Consider the following 23,120-nt stretch of genomic DNA (forward strand, 5'->3'; position numbering starts at 1 on the left):
ATTGGAAAAGGAAATGAAAAGCTTAGCTGGCTGACAAGAGGCTCCAGAGAAAACAGAGGCCAGCAAATCATGCACCTCTCAGTGCCCTGGTCTTCCTCTGCAGCAAATGCAGCAGAGGCTGCCATGTCAGAGTGGGGCACCTGAGCCACACCAGGCGATGCTTAACACAAAGTTGATCATTACAGCACAAACCGCTGTCTCACAAGATGGAAGGTTGCCACTGAATGCTCTCCTTCTCAGGTTTCCCCATACAGTACGTATCACTGTCCAAGAAAGCAGGGCAGTGATCTGCACCCAGGTCTTGAATCAATGTAGCTCTGATGTCCTGTGCCCACATGGTTAGTTCAGAGCAGCTGCTTTCAGAAGTGGCCAAGGCTCAACTTGACCTGCTGGTGGGGAGCGTGCAAACAATGCAGGAGGGCCTTCCAAGTGGGGAGTGAAAAATAACACACAGTAGATTTTGTTTAAGGGCAGATCACCCAAGTTTGCAATTGGCATTCTGCAACAGAGCTGGTGAACTAACACACTAAAGACACCTCAGAATAATGTGATGTCTTACCCTTGGCTTTGCTAACTCTTTCACTCGCTCAATTTCCTGGTCAGAAATGATATCAATATAGCGGATAATTCGAGGTTTGTCCCATTCATCCTGCTGTTTCACAGGCTTCAGAACGTATGAAGGATTTCTGTTTGCATCTGAATAACGGCAAAAGAGACTTTTCTGCCTTCGAGGAGTCTGCATGGAAACAGAAGACAGGCATTTGTATAGGGCCATGTAACATTTCTTGAAAGGTCTCAAAGCGCTTGATACCTCGATTTAATTTTAAAGTGTGGTAACCATTACAAAGAGAAATACAGGACCATTTTGTGTCATTAAACTGACAAGAAGGAAGGACAAGGTCATGAAAATTTTGCATCAAATACAAAACATTTTGGAGATTGATCCATTCTTTGGGCCATAACTTCTGTGGAGTGGCAATCAGTTGGATTGCCACTCCACTCCTAGTTACTTATACTGAAATGCAGCTGCACCTTTCTCAGCCGACCTTCCGGCTTGAGGCCAGGCAAGAGAAGTGCAGTGCAGTGGGTTCTCGAGGCCTTTAGTCGAGTACAGTGGAATAAGAGGAAAGGAAAACACGCCCCCTTTTTTACCGCACTGGCTGCCGCAAAGCAGGTAATTTTAAAGGTCCAGCCATGTTGAGAAGCCAGGGAGAAGCTAATTGTGTAAGATAAGTGGGTAGACACAGGTGTCAGGTTGCAGGGGTTGGTCAATGGGATGGGTGATTGATAAGTGGCGGCGTGGTTGGTGAGGGTAGTCAGGGATGAAAAGGGCAGTCGGGGTGGGGGTGTAGTCATGGGGAGAGTCCCATGGGAGAGGGAGGATGTATAGGGTAGTTAAGGAGAGAGTCCCATAGGAGGGGTGGGGGTAGAGTAGTCAGGCGTCCCGGGGGGTCGCAAAGGCAGTTGGAGGTGGAGATGGCACTTGAGGGTATGAGGATAGTCAGGGGTGGGGAGAGTAGTCAGGGTTGGGGAAGGTAGTCGGTTGGGGGGTCCTGTGGTGGGTTCGGAGGGTAATTGGGGTCAGTGGAGGGGGTTACAAAAGTTAAGCAGAAGTTAGAAGTGGCTTTAATTTTCTAACTTTTCCTGGTAACTATTCCTGTAAGACAGTCTGAACCACCCAATGGCTGTGATTTAAATCAGAGTATCAGATGGATCTCAATGCAGGGCAATTGCCCAATGGAAGTTTGAGCTTCCCAGGCAATTGCTATGCAATCCTGAGGCGGGGACTTCCATGGGGTGTCCCTCAGCACACCTTTGGGGTACCCACCACTCACCTGGCTGTGACGCCCTGGAGATTGGAGGTTATGGGCTTTTAAGACTCCAACAACAGAGGAGAAACAATGCTATATACATTGCCTACACAACCAGGCTAATTCTCCAAAAAAAGAAATAGCAAAATCAGGCATATCACACAGCCTGGTGCTACTCCAGGGGAAGCTTGGCACACTGACTCAGCCAAAACACTGCAATGTCCCAAACTGAGCATTTTTCAGCAACTTTGTTTCCCCACTTTACTCCTCTATCCTTCCAGCAGTCTACTGATGCTTTGCCCAAATGACCATTCTTCATATGAGTCTAGACAGCAAGTCAACAGCTTATTCAATTGGGGGCAGTAACACAGCTAGGCCCCATCTAATTCTCAGCCAACATCCACACGTCACTGGATAATAATCAGTAATGAGATTCATGGCCAATTCTTCCCTTTTATAGCTTGGCAATAGTGACACATTTGCTGAAAGTTCTGTAGAATACGTGCTTTGCATTTGAAAATAATTGAAAGAATTATTTTCATTTATATAGCATCTTTCACTGCTTCAGGATGTCCAACGACCTCAAGCACTTTAAAACCAATGATGTACTTTTAAGCGTTATCATTGTTGTAATATAGGAAACACAGCAGCCAATTTGTACAAAGCAAGGTCCCACAAATGGCAATACAATAAGTGACCAGGTAATCTGCTTTTGGGTGGTGTTGGTTGGAGGATAAATATTGACAGGTCACCAGGGAGTGCTGTGGGATCTTTTACTTGCTACTTGAGAGTGCAGATGAGCCTCATTTTTTAACATTTCATCTGAAAGATGGCATTGCTTCAGTACTCCACTGAAATGCCAGCCTAAATTAATGTGCTCAAGTCTCTGGAATGGGGTTTGGATACATGACCTTCTGATCCAGAGGTGAAAGTTACCACTAGGCCACAGCTGAAAACGTCCCTTATCTCCTTCATCCATTTGATTTCCTCATTGGTGGAAATCATGAGGAGAATCTGTCATCTTCCTCATTTATTTAGCTTGTGCACATCATGTAATACATTCTATGCAAACTTAGAAGCAAAACACAGGACCTGCAAGTAGTAAATCTCCAGCATCCAGGAACCCTCCTCATTCAAATAATTCACCTACCAGTTTGATACCTTCTCCTCGGCACAACTTTTCATATTTCTGTCTCTCTGGCAGGTAATCCTTTGGGCGCTCTCTCTTTGTTTGTGAAACATCCCCTGATTTGTTTTCTTCGGTCTTCTGGGCCAAGCTTGACTTTTCTTTTTTCTGGTCAGCCATCATATACTCAAAATACCTCAGGTTTCCATTTGCTCGCTGGTGCTCAGGATCTACAACAGAGGTCGGTGTAAGATGGTTCACATAAATTTTATCTGCTACCCAAATTAAGTTAAATACAACTTTGATGAATGAATTTAAGCTCCGCTGTCTAATGATTGCTGCAATTTCACCCCCACCCCATGCAGGAAGCTTTTAAAAACAAACAGTCTTTATTAAAACTACTTGCCACAGTTATATCAGTTCTTGCACCATCGATTAAAGCAACAAGCAGAAGACAATTTCAAAGACATGCAGCTCATGATACCACATTACTGTCCTCTGCTTTTGGGTTTTGCTTCTATGATATATGCAAGGCAGGGCATAAAAGCACAGGATCCATAGTAGATGCACTGGTGTGTAATGTTTTGCACACACAGGCCCGAGTGGCAACTTGATACTTCTAATTATAACTCTTTTACACAGAAAAGGGGAGCAACTGAACCTTTAGGATGTAGATATATGAGTATATTCAGTAATCCTAGAGGGGAGCCATGTTCAAATTGTGTGTGTGTTGGAGAACCAGATGTTGCTTTTGTTGTTTCTCCGATCCATGCTCCCCTTGAATATGGCTTCCCTGCTAGCAACGGTGAATTTAACTCTTTGATTCTTCAAAATATTTAAGTAAGGACTTCAAGACAAAGGTTCAAGCGTTAGAGCTTTACGGTGGTGGTGGTGGTGGTGGTGGTGGGGGGGGGGGGTTCCACATATGTTCCACCCTGTCCAAATAAGTTAAGTCCAGCTACATTTCTAACTGTTTTGGTCACCACCCAGGACCTTGCCAAAAGTAGCGATTCTACATGCATCAACTTTGTCAGAGCATGTTGGAGGTTACTTAACTATAGAGAGGGGATATTTCATCACAGCCCAAGTTTGTCCTTATCGAATGCTTTCTCAGACATACACCTAATAGGAGATATTAATTGGAGCATTTCTCCACATGCCATCCTTTTTTAAGTCCTTTAATAGAACAAAAATCAACTCAATGATGCAATTAATTCCTTAATTCTTCTGGGTGTTTGAATCCAGCATTTCTTTTTTTGCAGACTCCTGTCCTCCTTTGGACTGAATGGTACACACAGTTGATAATAGAGCACAGATTGGTCTTGCCTCAAATCTTAGCAGTCCTTACCTGATGTGGCCTACATGTGACTCCAGAACCAGAGCAATGTGGTTGACTCTTAACTGCTCTCCAAAATGGCTTGGCAAGCCACTCAGTTCAAGCGCAGTTAGAGATGAGCAATAAATGCTGACCTTGCTAGCGAGGCCCACATCCCATGAAAAGAATACGTTTTTAAAAAAATATTGCTGTATGGGTGTTTGCGTTTGGCTTATAGTAACGGCATTGAAATTTATAAACTGCTGTTGGGCATAGCTTACCTCTATGTCAACAAAATACACATTAGCTGTCTCATGCTGACACCACTTTAAAAAGGTAGACAAGTCACCTCTATCTAGAAGAACCACTTAACAAATGCTAGCTGCAAAATTCACATGGTGCTAGAAACAGTTGATAATGAATACTTCTTCCAAGATGCAAAGCAGATTCAGTTAGTTTTTGATTGCAAACCCAACAAGGAATGAGAGTTCATTCTGGCAGGCATTTTAGTTAGTGTCTGACAACTCTTACCATCACAGTTCACCTAAAAAAGACATGCTCTCTTTTAGCTCTACTACAGCATAAATAAATGGAGGGCTCTGTGAATTTGTGATATAAAAATGCTCCTTGAAGAACACGGGTTATTTAAGGTGCTGCAGAGAATCATATGGTTGTTCTGCACTTCTATTGTTTTGTAGCAGATTTTGGAAGCTATAATTTAGGTATCTGACCTGGTTTGACTCTTTTTTCAGTTAATTTTATTTCTTATTAAATCAGACACGCAGTTATATATTATCTGTTAGGTTGAAGAGATCTAGAGTGTACAGTGATAACCTTGGTCATTTCTAGTATACTTGAATAGTCTGGTGTACTAGATTACTTTGGCCACATGAATTATGCATTTAGCTTATATATTAGTCATATTTCCAATTGTTAAGGAAATGAAAGTTACAGATATTAAGTTGCCATTTTTTTCATTGGTATTTTATGATTATAAATGTGTGAATACAGCTTTTCCCATAAGGTGATTTTCAAATAGCTGTAATCCTTTACTGGGTTTCACTTCAAACTCAACTTTTGACAGGACTGTGTCCCATCTTATCTTTACAAACTGTAGTTCTGGAGTTCCTGCATAAGGAACCTTTCACATCATATCCTTACCCAGTTTCAGCAGTCTCTTTGTGAGCTCTAATGCCTTGTCCAGATCACCTTGCTGATACACTGCGTAGCTCAGGTAGTCCAGTACGGTGATTTTGTCAATGGTAGATACCTCGCCAGCATCCAGCTGTTTCAGTGCCTGCTCCATCCACACTTCTGTGTGATAGTAATCTGTATCTGTGTAGGCTACTTTGCCCAGCTCGTAGCAATCTTCTGCAGTGAGTGATGTTTTATGCTTCACACCTGAGAGGAAAAGAGAATCATGCCTTTGCCTGGCTGGGTCAGACAGACAGCGAATGGCATTTGCAAACCGGTTTCCAAACTTCAAATTTAAAATCCTTATCCTTGTGTTTAATAAGCTTTGCATGGCCTCAACCCTCTCATTAGTCACCTCTTGAAAGCTTAAACTTACCCCTCCCCAAACTCTGATCTGCTGATGCCACATCTTTTGTAGTCCCCTCCCCCTGCTTCATCACAGACAACTAGCTGTCTAAGTTGCAATCTTGAATTTCTCCCCTATTTCCTCACCTCCACAAGATGTTCTTTAAAATCTAACTCTTAAATCAAGGTTCCCATTACACTTTGACATTTCTTCCTCCACTGGTTCACTGCCCAATTCCTTTACATCTCTGTGGCACACCTTCGGAGCTTCAATGGTAAAGATGCAATGTAAATGCAAGCCCATGCTTACTGAGAACATGTTGACCATCAATGAAAACAATAATGTTGGTCAATAATACAGAAATACCAGAGAGGTTAAAGAGAATTTCCCATTCGTTTGAGGGAGAGAGAAGTGGATCTAAGACTAGTGTTTTAAATTTAAACGAGGGCAATTATGAGGGCATGCAGACAGAGCTGGCTAAAGTGAACTGGGAAATTAGGTTAAGGGGTAGATCAGTAGAGATGCAGTGGCAGACATTTAAGGAGATATTTTAGAATACTCAGAAAAGATACATTCCAGCGACAAAGAAAGATTCTAAGGGAAGGACATACAATCTGCGGCTAACTAAAGAAGTTATAGATAGTATCAAATTGAAAGAAAAAACATATAATTCTGCAAAGATGAGTGGCAGGTCAGAAGACTGGACAGAATATAAAAAAGTGAAAAATGACTAAAAGGTTAATAAGGAGGGAGAAATTAGAGTAGGAGAGAAAAATATCTAGAAATATAAAAAGATAGGAGTTGCTAAAAGACCATAAGACGTAGGAGCAGAAGTAAGCCATTCAGCCCATCAAGTCTGTGCCGCCATTCAATGAGATCATGGCTGATCTGACAATCCTCAACTCCACTTTCCTGTCTTTTCCCTATGACCCTTGATTCCCTGACTGATTAAAAATCTGTTTGGTTTGAAAGTTCCATTTGAAGACATACTTCCTGACATCACCTCGCATGGCCTGGCTCTCATTTTACAGTTCTCCAACTGCTCCCCCAGCCCCACCAGAGGAAACAGTTTCTCTCCATCCACACTGTCGAATCCTTTAATCGTCTTAAACCTCTCAATCAGATCAACCCTTAATCAGTCTGTGTGACCTGTCCTCAGAATTTAACCGTTTTGACACCAGAAGTCCACTCGACCAGTGTATAGGTAATTAAAAAGGAAAAAAAATAAAGTGAGCCTTGGACCCCTGGAGAGTAAGAATAAGGAATTAATAATGAAAATGAAGAAATGGCAGATGAACTGAATAGATATTTTGCATCTGTCTTCACTGTAGAAGATACAAATAACAACCCAGAAATAATTGTGAATCAGGTGGTGAGGGGGAGGGGGAACTTAAAACAATTACAATCACCAGGGAAAGGGGTCTGAGAAAATTATTAGAACTAAAAGCTGACAAGTCCCCAGGTCTTGATGGACTTCATCATAGGGTCTTAAATGAAGTGACTGCTGAGACAGTAGATGCATTAGTTGTAATTTTCCCAAATTTCCTAGATTGTGGAAAGTCCCATCAGATTGGAAAATAGCGAATGTAACTCCTCTATTCAAAAAAGGAGACAGAAGGCACAAAACTACAGGCCAGTCAGCTGAACATCTGCTGTAGGGAAATTACTAGAATCTATTACTAAGGAGGTTATAGCGGGGCACTTAGAAAATCTCAATGCAATCAAGCAGAGTCAACATGGTTTTGTGAAAGGAAAATCATATTTAACTAATTTATTTGTGCTCTTTGAGGAAGTAACAAGCAAGATGGATAAATCCATCCTGTGCGCTGTACTTAGATTTCCAGAAGACATTTGGCAAGGTGTCACATCAAAGGTTACTATGCAAAATAAGAGCTCATGGTGCACGGGTAACATCTAGCATGGATAGAGGACTGGTTAGCTAACAGGAAATAGCGAGTAGGGATAAATGGGTCTTTTTCTGGTTGGCAAGACATAATGAGTGGAATGCCATAGGGATCCGTGCTCAAATATTTACAACTTATGTCAAGGACTTGGATGGAGGGACCAAATGTATGGTTGCTAAATTTGCTGATGACACAAAGATAGGTAGGAAAAGAGTCGTGAAGAGGACATAAGGAGTCTGCAAATGGACATATGTTAAGTGAGCGGGCAAAAAATTGGCAGATGGAGGATAATTTGGGAAAATGTGAACTTGTCCACTTTGGCAAGTGTACATTTTTGGTCTCCTTATTTAAGAAAGGATATAAGTGCATTAGAATATATTCAGAGAAGGTTGGCTTGGCTGATACCTGGGGGATTATCTTACGAGAAAAGGTTGGACAGGCTGGGCCTGTATCCATTGGAGTTTAGAAGATTGAGAGGTGATCTTATTGAAACATATAAGATCCTGAGGGGACTTGACAGGGTGGATGCTGAAAGGACGCTTCCCCTTGTGGGAGAGACTATTATTAGGGGACACAGTTTAAAAATAAGAGGTTTCCTACTTAAACAAAGATGAGGAGAAATTTCTCTCACCGGGTCCTTAGTCAGCGGGTCATGAATCTTTGGAACTCTCTTCTCCAGAGACAGTGGGGGCAGAATCATTGAATATTTTTAAGGCTGAGTTAGATGCATTCTTGATCGAAAGGAAACAAAGGGTATAGGGATGACAGCAAAGTAGCGTTGAGGCCACAATCAGATCAACCATGATCTTATCAAAGGGCGGAACAGGCTGGAGAGGTGAAAGGTCTACTCCAGCTCCTAGTCTGTATGTTTGTATGTATGTTCATATTTTTATCGTAATTACACTTAGTTCTGTGCAAATGTTAACTTGGCAGTATTTTATTCTGACCTTATTCAGCCACTTTTCACTTCTCCCATCAGGAGGTAAAACTGCTTTTTATTATGTTTACTGGCATGCTAGTGCCGCCAACTCACAACTAACACATATTCAGACAATACAGACGTTCCCTGCCACACATCTTAGCAATGCCCGCAAAGTTACTTCGAACTTGCTACCATCTGCACAAAACCTGCTGTGTCGTGAGCCAGTGGCACCTACCAAATCAAAACATAAGATTGCTGCATACCTGGCAAGTTTCCCCGAGAAATAGTCTCTGCATCGAGTTTGTATGTGTCCTGGAGGCGTATCAGAGCCTTGGCAGCTCCAGTCTGATCTTCATCGTTTGGCAAGTGCTGTCTTTGAATGGTGAGGTTAGAAATGAATCCTGCAGAGACATAGGGCATCATAATTTACACCAGACCAAGTACCTGTAACATGATATTCTGTTCTGGTTCAGTAGAGGGAAGCAGGGAATGAGATGAAATGGCAGGTTAGCTTATTCTCATTCCCCCCTCCTCTGTTCTAATTTGTAACAACTTTTCTTCTGTGAAGGATTTTCTTCAAGTGCTAAGCTACATGCAAAGGCAGTGCAAGTTCATTCATTATCCGTTTTACTTTTCTTCCCTGTCTTCTCCTTCTAAGGCAAGATTTCACCTTTGCTTGACTCTTCAGTGCAGGTTAATGAATCTCCACAGTGCTTCAGTTCAACCATGTCTTTATGACACATTGCCCTCCAAGTCTCAAATGTGCTTTCTGTACTTGGGCAGTTCTTCCTTGTGGAGAGGCCTGGGAAATCTCCACAAATATTATCAATAACCTGCCTGGTTCAACTTCTTTAAAAGGTGCTGTTGCACCGAGAATGGATTCTCCCTCCCTACTTTTGGCTGAACCCCAGATGAGTCAAGAGAGACCAGCTGCACGCTGTCAGGAGAAAACAGCAGAAGTATTAACAAGTTGCTGGGAATTAAAATGGGGGCCTGGTTGACCTCCATCCTCTCGTGCTTGAATTATAGTTTTCAAACTAGAATCTGAGAGATTTCTGCTTGTTTGGAGCTAAGCATATCATGTATAGTGGCCACTCTGGCTCAAGAATTCAATATTTTATATTCTTTTGGGTTTTTACCTACTAGCATGTTTTTTTTTCTGTTGCTCTATATCAATAAACTTTAGTGAAATGATTTCCCGCAATGATACCAGGATTTCCTTTGGGTTGTTGGGATTCCTTTGGGAGTTGGGACAGGGGACTGCATTGAAGTGTGTCAATATTTATAGGGAGTTCGCAGTAAAATCACATTTCCTATAGTCTTACTTGCTGTCTTGTTCCAGAATGTAAAAAGTCAGTTTGGGGCAGAGAACTGAGGCCTCACTATTCCAATGGATTAGCATGCTGGATTACCAATGCAATGTGTTAACCTCAGGTCAAACTGTCCACAGTTTGTACTCTCTTGTTCCTTCAGGACCTCCATTTATCAATGGTAGTTTTTTTTTCTGGATCCTCAGAAGTTTCATTAAGTTAAAATATATTAAGCACTCTCTAGTGGTGAGAGGGCTTTCAGCCAACTTTTGGGTGGGTGGCTCAATTGTTTGTGACCTTGCTCACTTCTCAGCTAATGTCACCCCAAGTCCGTTAAGGAAGCAAGTGCCATATCTCAGACATCAGAATGTGGGAAGCCTAGATACAAAGCAGGCTTGAAGGCGCTTCAGGAGTAAACATGTTCGTTTTAAGTCAACCATGCTTGCGTATGTGGAACTTAATAAGCTTTCGATAAGGAAAGATTGGAATGCTATCTCAACTTTGTTCAGCAGTTGAAGCTGCTCAATGCCTGCTGACCTCAATCACGTTTTTTAATAACACTTCCATGAAAACACTCCATCGCTACAATTCTTCAAAAATATTTTACGGCCACCCAGACATTTTCGATTGAGAAATAAGAATGAAAAGTTCAGACATTAATCTTTCTTGTTAAGTCTTGTATTTGCTCATGCCAGGCTTGCATCCAATTTACAATGTGGTTCGGTCCACTGCCTTTTGCTGCGTAGCCATCTGCCAAATGAAGTTAATTGAAAAGTTTAGTGCAGTAAAACTGCTGGCTACTGCACAGTTGAGTTTGAATTGCCCCCATCACATTTAGAGACTCCTAGCTTTTCTAGTGTAACTATTTTAATATGAAACCCAGCTGTTTTTAACTGGAATTTATTTATTGAATGAAGTGCAGATGTGAACTTGACGTGTGGAGTTGGAGACAAACAAAATAAGGTGCAGGTTCCTTAAAGTTAAATGTTATGAGTTTCTAGAATACACTCTCCTCTAGAGTCCAGACAAAGACCTGATTCAGTCTTGGATGATAATCCTTCAAATGCACTAATGATGAAAGAGGAACTGAAATGAAATTTTGGGCTTATTCCAGTCAGGAAACACTGGTGGGACACCGAACCCATTTATTAAAAATAACCTTTCATAACCTCCTTCTTCTATGACACACACATTTCAAAGCCAGTCATAAACTAAGGATCAAAAATAAAGTTAGTCTGATACATATGTGTGTGTCCTATTCTCCATCAATGCAGAGAGAGAGGCACAGAGTGAAGAGCAAGGTTGTGGATATTGGGCAGGCAGCATTCATCAAGGAACTGAAAAAAAAGCATCATTGGTGGCAGGTCAGCAATATTGATTTCTTTTCTGCAGGAACTCTGGGTGCTAGCAGGCAAAAGGAAGTTGCAAAACATGTGCACATACCTGTTTTTAATCAAATAAAGATGTTTTGATCAAACACGGAAAACAAAATGCCGACACCAACTGGTGCTGGATTTAGCACTGCTGCCATCACACCATGAAACTGTAGGGCATGACTACCTGTGATCTTATTGATTTTAGCTGTGGCATCATGATGAGATTCCAAATATAAACAAAAGAAAGTACAACTAGTGCAAATGTCCTCCAAGGTAACCCTCCCAGCTGCTTCACAGAAATGCTGGTAAACTCCAGCAAAGGAGGGGAAGATGCTTGTTTAAAAAAATGTGAACATTTCACCTTCAAGCAAAATAAAAGTTGCTTTGACCACGTTTGTAACCCTCAGACTTACAGTTTACACTAGAGGTATCAAAGTATTTAACAGATCTGTAAGATAAACACAAGTGCTTAGAATGTAATTGATTTTCATACTTCAGTTTTTGCCAATAGTTTTTATTTTGCCTATTGCGCACAGGTTGTCTGGGGAAGAAAGGGTTGAGGTAAGTGTCCTAATACAATAGGTCGCTGTGAAGAGATTTACAGATTGGATTGTCCTGCTCTCCCAGATGATAGGGATACCAAGAATGTGGGTTTTGTGGAGAAAAATATAAGGGGAAATGAGTGAAGGGCCAAAGAGGAGGAGGAAATGAGGGGGAAAAAAGGACGTTGTTCATTAGTCTGCTCAGAAAAAGTTGATTAGCCACTGACCATCTGACATGTCCTTGAGAACCAAGTTTTCTAGCTCCAACCATTCTGTGTTCAGTCGTTTCATCAATTTGAAAGCATTCACTGGGTGCCCTAGGAACCCTTCTGGATCTTTGGTGGCTGTCTCAGTAAGTCTGTCCAACTTTTCCGCCCACCTAGTAAGATTGGGAAGAAACTGTTAGGACCTAATTAAACATTTATTGATATTATTATACGTTAACACACATCCCGATGGTTTGGTAAACACATCAGCCATACACAGGGAAGAGGAAAAGAAAACAAAAGAAAAAAATAAAGCACTGGAAGATTGGGAGCGAAATGCTATTAAACAAAGAAAATTGGTTACCGTTTGATTTCACCCAGTTTGCTCTCTTCTGCTTTAATGTAGTCTTTCAATGATGTCACCAGATCTTTCTCGGTGTATAGCAGATCCGTCATCTGGCCTGCCCAAAGACAGCAAAACAGATTTACCCAGGAAACTTTACATAAAAGAGTAATTTCATTATCCGAGCAAGTTAACAAGATTTTTCTATGAAACTGAAAATATTCTTTGTTTTTTTTTTAAAAAGTTCACACTAAATTATTTTGTAAACCATTATGTTAAAAAATACTTTGATGCATGCAGGCATTTTGAAAGCTGCAAAAAGGGCATTCACTATTCAAAGACAAGGGACAGATTGGCTAATTATCCAACTCACCCCAGACTGCCTGAAAAAGCAGTGCTGCTCCCATTTGCAATCAGAAGGATTCAAAGATATTTTCCTGTGATTTTCACATTGCTTCTCACCCCACCCAAACTGATGCTATTTCCTCATTTGGAATAATAATATGGAATACTGTCATGGTGTCACTGTTCACAACCATGCAATGCTCTGGAATCTTGATATTCTCTGTTTTCAGGCTTGAGGCTGATAGAAATTCTTCTTTCATAGGAACATACGAATTGCAAGATGAGAAAAGACTAAGGTTTACCTAATTCACCTTCTACTATCCTGGTGGTCGCATGATACAATGATAATGGAGTAATTGACTAATCACAACAATCAATCTCTATCAATTAATCTATAATAGATCCAGACATGACATGAGACAATGAAAAGGCTTGGCCTAAATAGCCAAGTGGTTATGGTACTGGGTTTGTAACCCCAAGATCAAGAGTTCAAATCTCACAATGGCAAAACTATGAAACATGTAACTTCATCTGAAACAGATGGAAACAGGTTTGTACTCGAAAGAGTATCAAGAGTTCAAATCTCACAATGGCAAAACAATGAGACAATGAAAACCTCCAGTGGTGGAAAGCTTTGAAACCATAGTCACTTTTTCCCCTCCCAAGCATGCTGGGCTAGTGCATCATTTGTTACATTTATAAGTCACACCCAATGAAGCCTAAGAATTAACATTTGGCCTCGGATTAACAGCTTTTTTTTTTACATCGGGGATGAATTAATGATGGGGCAGATGTCTCAGTTTGACACACCTTGCTCTGCAATTAATTTGACAATTCCGTAAACAGTGGCTGCAACTTTTGCTTGGAGTAACAGAACAATGATGGCACCAGAAATATGGAAGTACTCAAAAAGAGAGGATCCAGTAATGTTGTTTCCATCACACTTCAGGCCAATTTCAATGCTTTGAGATTTGCACCATCCCAGCTAAGCAATCACAGATATACAATCCATTCCCAGGCTGCTTCTAGTGGCACTTTGTAACCAGCCACAAGAGGTACCCAAGATTTAGTTCAGAGCAATTCCCTTTCATTTGACACATCAATCCAGATGGTGTAGGAGGTAATAGAATGACTTTTTTTTAAACAATAGTGAATTTATTTTGTTCATTACCTGGATAAAGAAGTGCTTTAAATTCTAGCTTCTTTCAGATAACACAGACTACTGTTTTGCTTTAAGTTCTAGGACTGTTTCTTCTTGTCTTAGTTGTGCATAGCTTATATAGCAACTCTGCTGGTTAGAGTAAATGCACTGGGACAGCTACATTAAAAATGCAGATTCTTCAGGTCTCATGTACAAGTAGATTAAAATTAAAATGAGATCGCCAACTCTGTCCTATTACCCATGGCTCAAGTATTAATTAAGCAATAACACCTTTTAAAACAACCACTACTTAACCCAAATAGGAAAGCTTGCACTTACCGATAGATGTGAAGAAATCGTTATGAGCTCGTGAGAGAGAAACCAGGGCTCCTAGCCCTAAAATGCACCAAATCTTTATATATGCCATGGCTTGGTAACTGGGCACTGTACTGCTACTCTACAATGGATAAAATAAACAAAAAAAGAGCATAATCATTTTAGAGGAATCGAACAAATCAGAACAATGGTTAGCATGAGTGAGCTTTAAGTGATATGGAAGTTATTTTTGTGCACAATAGGTTGAAAATTTGTAAAATGAAAGCATCTCCCTTCCCATTTTCAATGATACAGCCACAAAGAGATCAGCGAATCACACATTTTGACATCAGTGCAATTCATAGAACGGTACAGCACAGAAAGAGGGAGACAGTCTGCCAATTATGGCTATCTAGTTAGTCCCACTTCCCTGCTTTCACCACAGCTCTACAAATTTTTCCTGTTCAAGCATTTATCCAACTTCCTTCTGAAAGTTGCTACTGAATCTGTATCCACTACCCTTTTAAGGCAGGTCATTCCAGAACATTCTTCTTTTCTTCAGGAGCTATGTTTTACAACATGGGTGATCATGGCTCTCCAACTTTCACGGTCCTTGATAGCAGCCAACACCTTGGTGTTGCTCTCAAATCTTATACTTGTTCTGCTTCTTAAACTGTCAGTGTATTTCTTCCTTTGTCTTCCTCTTGCTCTTCTACCCTGGATTTTGCCAGTCACTCCCAGTTATTCTAGTTTCTGTCTCCTAAGTACGTGCCTAGAGAATTGCAGTTGTCACTTGATGATCATCTGCAGAAGTTCTTCTTGTATGTCTGCTTTCCTCATCAGTTGTGTGTATCGTCCAACTAATCCTCATCATGCATTTCAGAAACCACATCACTGTTGCCTTTAATTAACAATTGCATAAATGTTTTACTCCTCATATTGCACCATCACCCTCCCCCATTCTTTTCCCAATTACCTTTAACTTACACAAGTGTTTCTCAAAATGAGATACAGGATATTAATTTGATTCAGTTGCTGGCATCCTCGCCTTGAAGTCAGTCTCACTTGAACACTTTAGTGATCACTGCTTTAAACTGAGGAAACTTCCCTGCTTAACAGGCAAAGGCTAAAGATTATTAGTGGAATATGAAGAAAAACCGACAGTAGGAAAGGATTAACAGGCTTCAGGACAGTCTGATTAACCTGTTCTTTACAAAACACAAGGAGAATCTCAGTTCAATAGTTAGGCTCACACTTGTATAGTGTGTTACATTACTGAAGTTCCAGGCTTTGAATGAAATGTTAAACCTAGGCCATGTCTGCTTTCTCTGGTGGTTTCAGGTAGATGTTAAAGAGCCCATGAGCACTATGGAAAAAAAAAGCAGCGAGTCCTCCACATTCAATTGGCATCACCAAAAATGTGTAAGTCTGGCCGTTCAACATATGCCATGCATAAATTGACCCAATTGCTTATATAGCAAGCTTATGCTTTTCAAACAAATGCAGACTGGTTGTGCTTTGAGAGATTTAACAAAGCTGTATGATAGTACACAGGTTTACAAGCCAGAAACTACAAGCAGGAGGGTTGTGTTACAACAGGCGTTCGTGTGCACAGGACAGCATGTGATACAACACTTACTGAATGACTGCCTTTTCTGAAATACACAGCTATAAAGAGAGAAGCAGCTGCAGTGGACCATACATTTTGTTCACAATGCATTCAATCATCAGATATTCAGCTCGTTAAATTATCCATGTAATGCTTTCTTGTTGAAAGTGTTGATAAATAACTAAGTCCTGCATTGGGAATTTGGGGCATAAACTGGTGATATTGCACTGCAATAACTGGAGGTGCTGCCGTTGGGGTGATATTAAATTGAAGCCCTGCTAGCCTGCATACTTAAACATTTAAAAGATCTCGTAATACTATTTGAATAACCTGGTTATTCGTCTTATTGTGGTTTCCAGGATCTGGCTGCGTGCACAATAAATAGTTGCCATATTTGCTGAATTTTACATTAGCTTTTATGTAGTAATTAATTATATACAATATATAAAAACTTAAACATTATCTAGTGGCTTGATCTTATGAACATGAGTATATTTAATAACTCCTTTATCTATGCCATACTCCCAGAGGTTATACTTATCCCTTAAATTACTTGTACTAGGATAAGCGGTTTTCACTCCGTTTTGCCTATAATTCTCAATCTAAAATTACTCAGAAGTGATGACAGACCTTAAATCTCACTTCCCACTCTTAGGAATGTAGCAATTATATGCTCAATATCGAAATGTTTAACCTCCTTATACTTAAAAGATTCGAATCAAATTTCTAATTTAATTTACCGTAAGTCTTGCATTATGTAAACTGAATTATTTCCCAGTAAAACATTACTGGTCAGGGTTGAACCAATGTTCAGAGATTGTACTTGAAATAAGCCAACCCCAGTTGAAGGCTAATTGCTGCTGCTCCAGAAAGTTTTCCTGTAGATTGAAAGCTTCCTACAAAAATCTGGCTCCTCTCCTGGAGAAAGAAGGAGGGCAATCTTTCTTCCTCCTTTTTAATGCACGCATTTTCAAAAATGTTTTTCAGGAGTACTTTATTGTGGTTTTCCATATATATTTTGCCAAATCAAATGCATCTGTGGCATGCACTTCGCAGGTGTGACACACGGAATTGTGACAGAAGTAGTCAAACCAAACTTTCATTATCTGGTAGCACCCTCGCCTCAGAATGAGAAGGTAATGAGCTTAAATGCCACTCCAGAGGCTTCAGCACAAAATCTGGGCTGACACACCAGTGCCATCCTGAGGGAGTGCTGCACTATTGGAGATGCCTTCTTTCAGGTAAAATGTTAAACCAAGCCCATCCTGCCTTGTCAAGGAGCAGTAAAATATCCCATGGCACTATTTCAAAGAAGAGCAGGGGAGTTATCCCTGCACCCTGGTTAATATTTATGCCTCAATCAACATCACTAAGTTAAACAGATTATCTAGTCATTATCACATTAATACTTGGGGGAGCTTGCTGTGTGTAAATTGGCTGTTTGTTTCCCACATTACAACAGTGACTACACTTCAAAATTACTTGGAAACGCTTTGGGATGTCCTGAGCCTATGAAAAGTGCTACGTAAATGCAAAAAAATCAATAATTCCCTTGAACAAATGATGTTCAGAAAGTAGAACATGCAGTACTCATAACTGTTTTTATTCACACACTCACATTTGTTACTGACACAGTGAGCACCTAAAATTGTAACAGAATGCATCACTAATAATTACTGATAGCAAGGAATGATTTTAAAATTAGAACACACAATGCCATTTGAAGCTCTCCATAATATTAATCCATTAAAATTACACTCAAGTATCTATTATTCTGCATGGAAATTGTAATTCACTCCTGTCCACTCAAACAAGTATGAGATTCACAGCATAGTTTAGCTGAGAACATTGTAGATCATGTTTACGGGGCTGCTTTTTATAACGCCAGTAATGCACTTAACAAATGAATAATTAACTGAAGCATTAAATGGTGTCCTGAGGATGTTATGTGCATTTCATAAATGTAAGAAAAAGGACAAGCATTTATATAGTACCTTACACAATCTTAAAGCCAAAACATTTTACAGCTAATTAGGTGCTTTGATTTAAGGACAATCACTGTTATAATGGATGATGCGCAAATACCATCTGTTGTATGAAATAATGCATGTTTAATAACGGGATGAGGTTTCTTAGCTGGTCCCAAATATTTCTGAAACACACCACCAAGAAACGGTATTAAAGCTAGGAGTCAAAACCTTCATCAGAGCTCGTAAGATAAATAACTTTTGCTTTCTATTAAAAAAGTGACAATTTACAAGTCAACCCAACTATCATTGCTGGGAACTGATTTTGAGTATTGGATTTGCAGATGCAATACAACTAAAGTCAGAAGTTAAATGCTGTAATACAACAGGCTCAGTGTCACAGACATGTAATTGTCATCAATCACCACAATCGAGATCTAGGTGGGGATTCAGGGCTCAGTTATACTGCCACTTTTGAGTCGATTCAAAACCATTTGCATCAAAGTCAAGGAACAAAAGCTCAAGAATATTCCCTAGCAAACTAAAGCCCAGACCTTCCCTGATGTGATTTTATAATGGGTGCAAGATAACTCCTGCTTAAAACCATTATTTAAAAATAGGAACAAAGCTGCAATTCCGCAATATCACAAGATTTTTGTTTAGTCAGGGAGGATGTTAACTGGAGATCAGGCAAATCTACAGAGTTGTGAGAAATGAGATTAAAAGAAAAGGGGGGTACATTATTTTGGGGATCCTGTGCACTTTCAGGCAGCCAAGTGCATACACCTCTGCCAATGGAACTCAACATGAGGCAGCCAGAGTCACTATCCCCGTTTTTCTCCCTAAACTTCTTGGTCTCATTCTACAGTGAAGATAAGGAAACAACCACATGTGGAAATTGACAGTTTTGCGATCCCCATGGGGAAAACTGTAAATGAAAATAACCAAATTTACTAAACAACCCCCAAAAGAAGAAATTACCAACAAGGTTTCACTTTTTGTAAGTTATATTTTAATACTATTCAGAACCATTGCAAATTAATCAGGAATTAACAGGCAAATGATTCTTCAAATAAAAAGGTAAATTTCACTTTAAATAATTGGTACAACAAAGATACATCTTACGCAACCACCTGCATCACTGCCCACACAAATGTGCCACTACAAGACTTTCTAACTCAACTGATTTGTCCCTTGAGTCGCATTCAGTGGCAGGTACATTCCATCTGAGGTCCCTGGATTTGGTTAGCACTGACATTGCGCACATCCAACAACCCTCTCTTCCCTCGGGTCATGTCGCTTTCCAGAGTTCTTTTACAGCCAGCCAATTGATGGCACCCAGTTCTTGATCTGGTCCTCTGAAACAAACTCTCAGCTCTTTCCCATGTCTGAGCTATTCGTAACACTTTTTAGGATTCAGTCCCTTTTAGCTTGCTTGTAAATAGCTCCCCCAAGAGCTTTTGGAATTCTATTTTTCTTCTTACTACCAAACAGAAAACTGACCTTTTCGTAGCTTTGCTGGCTTCTCTTCACATGTCCCTCTTTCTGTCTCTGTCTGCTTTCTCTTTGTGTTTGCATCTTTATGTTGATCACCTTCACCCTCCAGCTCTTCTACTTGTAGCTCTCCTGTGCCTGGCCCCACAGATTTTGTATTTTAACTTCCTTCATATTGGTTCTGCTTCCAGGTCAAGGGTTGCCAGGTCACATTGACCAGTTTTACTTATCCAAAAAAATGACAATTGATGCAAACTCTTAAAAAAGTCCTTTTCAAACATTCTTTAAAAAATTCTCTATAAAAAATTACAAATTTTCCTCACTATACTGCTTCTGGGTCAAAGGTCGTCATACAGTGCCCATCCTTGTCCACATCTAAATGGCACAACACAGTGAAATTCTAAGGCTGTTGGAATCTTAGACACTAAGGCCAGAATTTTCTGGGTGGCAGGTGCCACACATCAGCGCTTAAAATGTCGTGCGCCGACATCGGGCGAGCGTCCTGATGTGTCCGCACGCCATCGCGATATTTAGCTGGGTGGGCACACGATGAAGTGCGACGTGCGTCCGCCATTAATTAAAGGGTTTGTTAAGGCCCTTAACTCAACAATCGACTGATTTTGAGGCGCCCATGCAATCTTCGGCTTGGCGCACAGATGCAACAGGCAGGCGAGTGAGTGACTTTCTAACAAACCTCATCCACGGGCTGGATATGTGGGCTCAGTGGGGTTGTCAATGTTTTATGTGAAGTATTTATTGCAGCAAGTATTTTAAACTTGCCTGTGTGATCTGAAGCAGTTCAGAACCAATTCCAGCAGCTTTCTCTGTACTTTGAAGCTTCAGCTCAGCACTTTGCAGTCGGGAATCTTTACCGGGCCTGGAATTTTCCGGAGGCCTCCCTTTAGCCTGGGTATGGGTTCTGACATCTCCACTGGAGGCAGCTCCTCTGAGGAGGGAGGGCTAGAATAAGGAGGAGGCCAGGAGTGGACAATCAGCCTCCAGGGGAGCCACCTTTGGGAGGCCAGGCGCAGGCACAAGGGGCGCAGGGCCAAGAGGTTGTCCAAGGTGGAAGGGGCCGCAAAAGACACCACTATCCTGCTGCCAGGGTTTACAGGCGGCGAAGCAGCTACCTCAATATGACTGAGGTGCAGTGCCAAAGGAGGCTCCGAATGTCAAGGGAAACAGTCAAGTACATCTGTCAGATGATTGGGCCTGAGATCTCCCCTGTGTGGGTGAACACCCCATGCCAGCAGCTCTGAAGGTCACAGTTGCCCTCCACTTCTATGCATCTGGCTCCTTCCAGGGCTCAGTGGGTGATCTTTGCAGTGTCTCCCAATCAGCTGTTCACACTTATGTCAAGCAGGTTACAGACGCTCTGTTCAGACGTGCTTTGACCTTCACCCATTTCCACTGCGACCAGGCCAGCCAGACACAGTGAGCCAGAGGCTTCGCAGCCATTGCTGGCTTCCCCCGTGTCCAGGGTGCTATAGACTGTACACATGTGGCCATCAAGGTGCCAGCAGGTGAGCCCGGTGCCTTCGTCAACAGGAAGGGCTTCCACTCCATGAACGTGCAGATAGTGTGTGATCACAGGATACAGATTCTGGCAGTTTGTACAAGATACCCAGGCAGCTCCCACGACGCCTACATCCTCAGACACTTCCAGATGTTGGGGCTCTTCAGTGCTGCGCCTCGGCTGGATGGATGGCTGCTGGGTGACAAGAGCTATCCCCTCAGAAGGTGGCTCATGACACCTCTCCGCTACCCAAGAACAGAAGCTGAGGAGCGCTACAATAGGAGCCACGGCTCCACAAGGGCTGTGGTGGAGAGAACCATCGGTCTTCTCAAGATGTGCTTCCAATGCCTGGACGCTCAGGGGGCGCACTCCAGTACCCCCCAGATCGTGTCTCTGTGATAGTGGTTGCATGCTGCGCTCTGCACAATCTTGCGCTGGAAAGGGGGGACACAGTTGAAGATGAAGACCTTGACATCGTGGATGCGGCTGCACACAATGACCCCAGCAGTGGCTCAGAGATTGAGGAAGCACAGGGCAATGATGAGGGGCAGCACGCCGACCCGCAACTATATCAAGGAGGCAGGGACACCCAGGACACTTTAATCCAACGAACCTTCAGCTAGCTCCTCACACTTGGATCAGCAGGAGCAGCATTGCCTGGCGCATCCATACACGGCACTTAAGTGCTACATCTTCCACTTCATCAGCTGCAACTAAGTGCTTAGCACAGATGCAGCACAAAGGAGACAAATGTTGACTTTATTCCCATCCATCAGATGGTGCCACAAAAAACAAAACATTACTCTGATGTTGACAAATATAAATTCCCTGATCTCGGGGCAACAGAAAAGCACCAGTGAGAAACCTGTGGTGTGCCTAACGTGCCTTATGCTTATGTTTGCGGATGCCTCGTCTTGGTGCCGCCCCATCGCTCGGAGTGGCTTGTGAGACAGCTGCTGACTCTGCTGTCCTGTTGGTGTCGATCACCTTGGCGGACGTTCTGTGGCCTGTGGAGCCTGAGCTGGCCCCACCTGGGCAGGGGGGGAGAGAGTGGCCCATTCCAGAGCTGGCACCTCCCCAGTTGACACAGCCTCAGCGAATGCAACAGTCACTGGCAGAGGGGCAGAGGAGCTGCTGCCCTCATCTGGAGCGCCCTGAGAGGAGCTCGTAGTGACGACAAACAGCTGCTGCTGCACTGACATGAGGTCACATTGAATCTCCCTGCTCACTCTAGATGGATGGGCACCGAGCTGGGACACTTGGTGCCCAGAACATCTCCCACATTGCCAATGACCACCTGTGGCCATTAGCGCTGTGAGGGCTTGCAGATCAGAGCGTAACCCCATCAGAAGCGGATCAATCCATTAGAAGCCCCTCTCCATGAGAGTCGCCAATCTCTCAATGGAGGAAGCCTGAAGCTCTGTCCTGAGGTTCATGCCATCACTAACACTCTGCCTGGATTCCTCCACCACAGGGACCAACTGAAGCACACCCTCATGCAACCCTGCCAGATGCTCCTGCGCATCCTGCTGCTTTTCCTGCAGTTGCTGCATGGCTGACATCTCCAGAGGCACATCATCACAGCCGGACTCAGCATGTGCCTGGTCCCCTGCAATCCTCCAGCTGCTGGCACCATTGGCACTCTCTGTCCATGCCATCCCTTCCAGCGATTGTGAAGTGCCCTCTCCACTGCGCCACAGGACACTAGCTGACGTTACATTCCCCACTGATGTGGTAGTCGCTGCGCTGGTGTCTGGCTCGCTGAAATGGTGTAACGCGCGTGCCAACTGATGCCCCTCAGGTGTGGAAGGGGGACTCTGGATGTTCTCCTGGCGGCCATGCGGTGGTGATGCTGAAATTAACAACAAGGACAGCGGATCAGTTAGTGTTCAGTCAGTAACACCTTTCTTCCCTTTCCCCCCAGCCTCATAATGCGCTCAATCTTCAGGAACCTAAGGAGACGAACATTGGTGGGGTGGTAAATAGTCAAGAGGAGGCCCAAACATTACACACGCATACAGACAGGCTGGTCAGATGGCCTAAGGAATGCCACATGGAATGTTATGTGGATAAGTGTGAGATTATGCACTTGAGCAAGACAAACAAGGTACAGGAATACAGGAGAAATGGTAGGACCGTGGAAAGTAAGGACGATTACAGGGACTTTACTGCGCAGGCCCATTAAGGTAGCAGAACAGGAACACAAGGTGTTTAACAAGGTAAAAGCCAGACTTGCCTTTATTAGCCGAGGAATAGAATGTAGGAAAAGGGAGGTCATGTTGCAAGTGCAGAAAACGCTGTCGAGGCCCCAGCTACACTTCTGCGTTCAGTTGTGACC

The 23,120-nt window shown here is 42.3% G+C and overlaps 1 protein-coding gene across 9 annotated transcripts in view; it reads right to left on the minus strand.

Annotated features, from left to right (window-relative positions):
- The window catches only part of p4ha1b (prolyl 4-hydroxylase, alpha polypeptide I b), an 81,590-nt gene that overhangs the window by 32,210 nt on the left and 26,260 nt on the right, over positions 1-23,120 (minus strand). For 3 of the 9 annotated variants that reach the window (XM_041176491.1, XM_041176493.1, XM_041176495.1), the window contains exons 2-8: positions 14,221-14,338; positions 12,417-12,513; positions 12,074-12,225; positions 8,882-9,019; positions 5,414-5,653; positions 2,962-3,167; positions 560-736 (exon numbers count right to left, since the gene is read on the minus strand). In XM_041176491.1, coding sequence (XP_041032425.1) covers positions 560-736; positions 2,962-3,167; positions 5,414-5,653; positions 8,882-9,019; positions 12,074-12,225; positions 12,417-12,513; positions 14,221-14,308 — 1,098 coding nt within the window. In that variant the 5' untranslated portion in view covers positions 14,309-14,338. The other 6 variants (XM_041176487.1, XM_041176486.1, XM_041176494.1 and 3 more) reach the window with 5 other exon arrangements.

This window comes from Carcharodon carcharias, chromosome 28 (assembly GCF_017639515.1).
Source record: "Carcharodon carcharias isolate sCarCar2 chromosome 28, sCarCar2.pri, whole genome shotgun sequence".
Classification (NCBI taxonomy): domain Eukaryota; kingdom Metazoa; phylum Chordata; class Chondrichthyes; order Lamniformes; family Lamnidae; genus Carcharodon; species Carcharodon carcharias.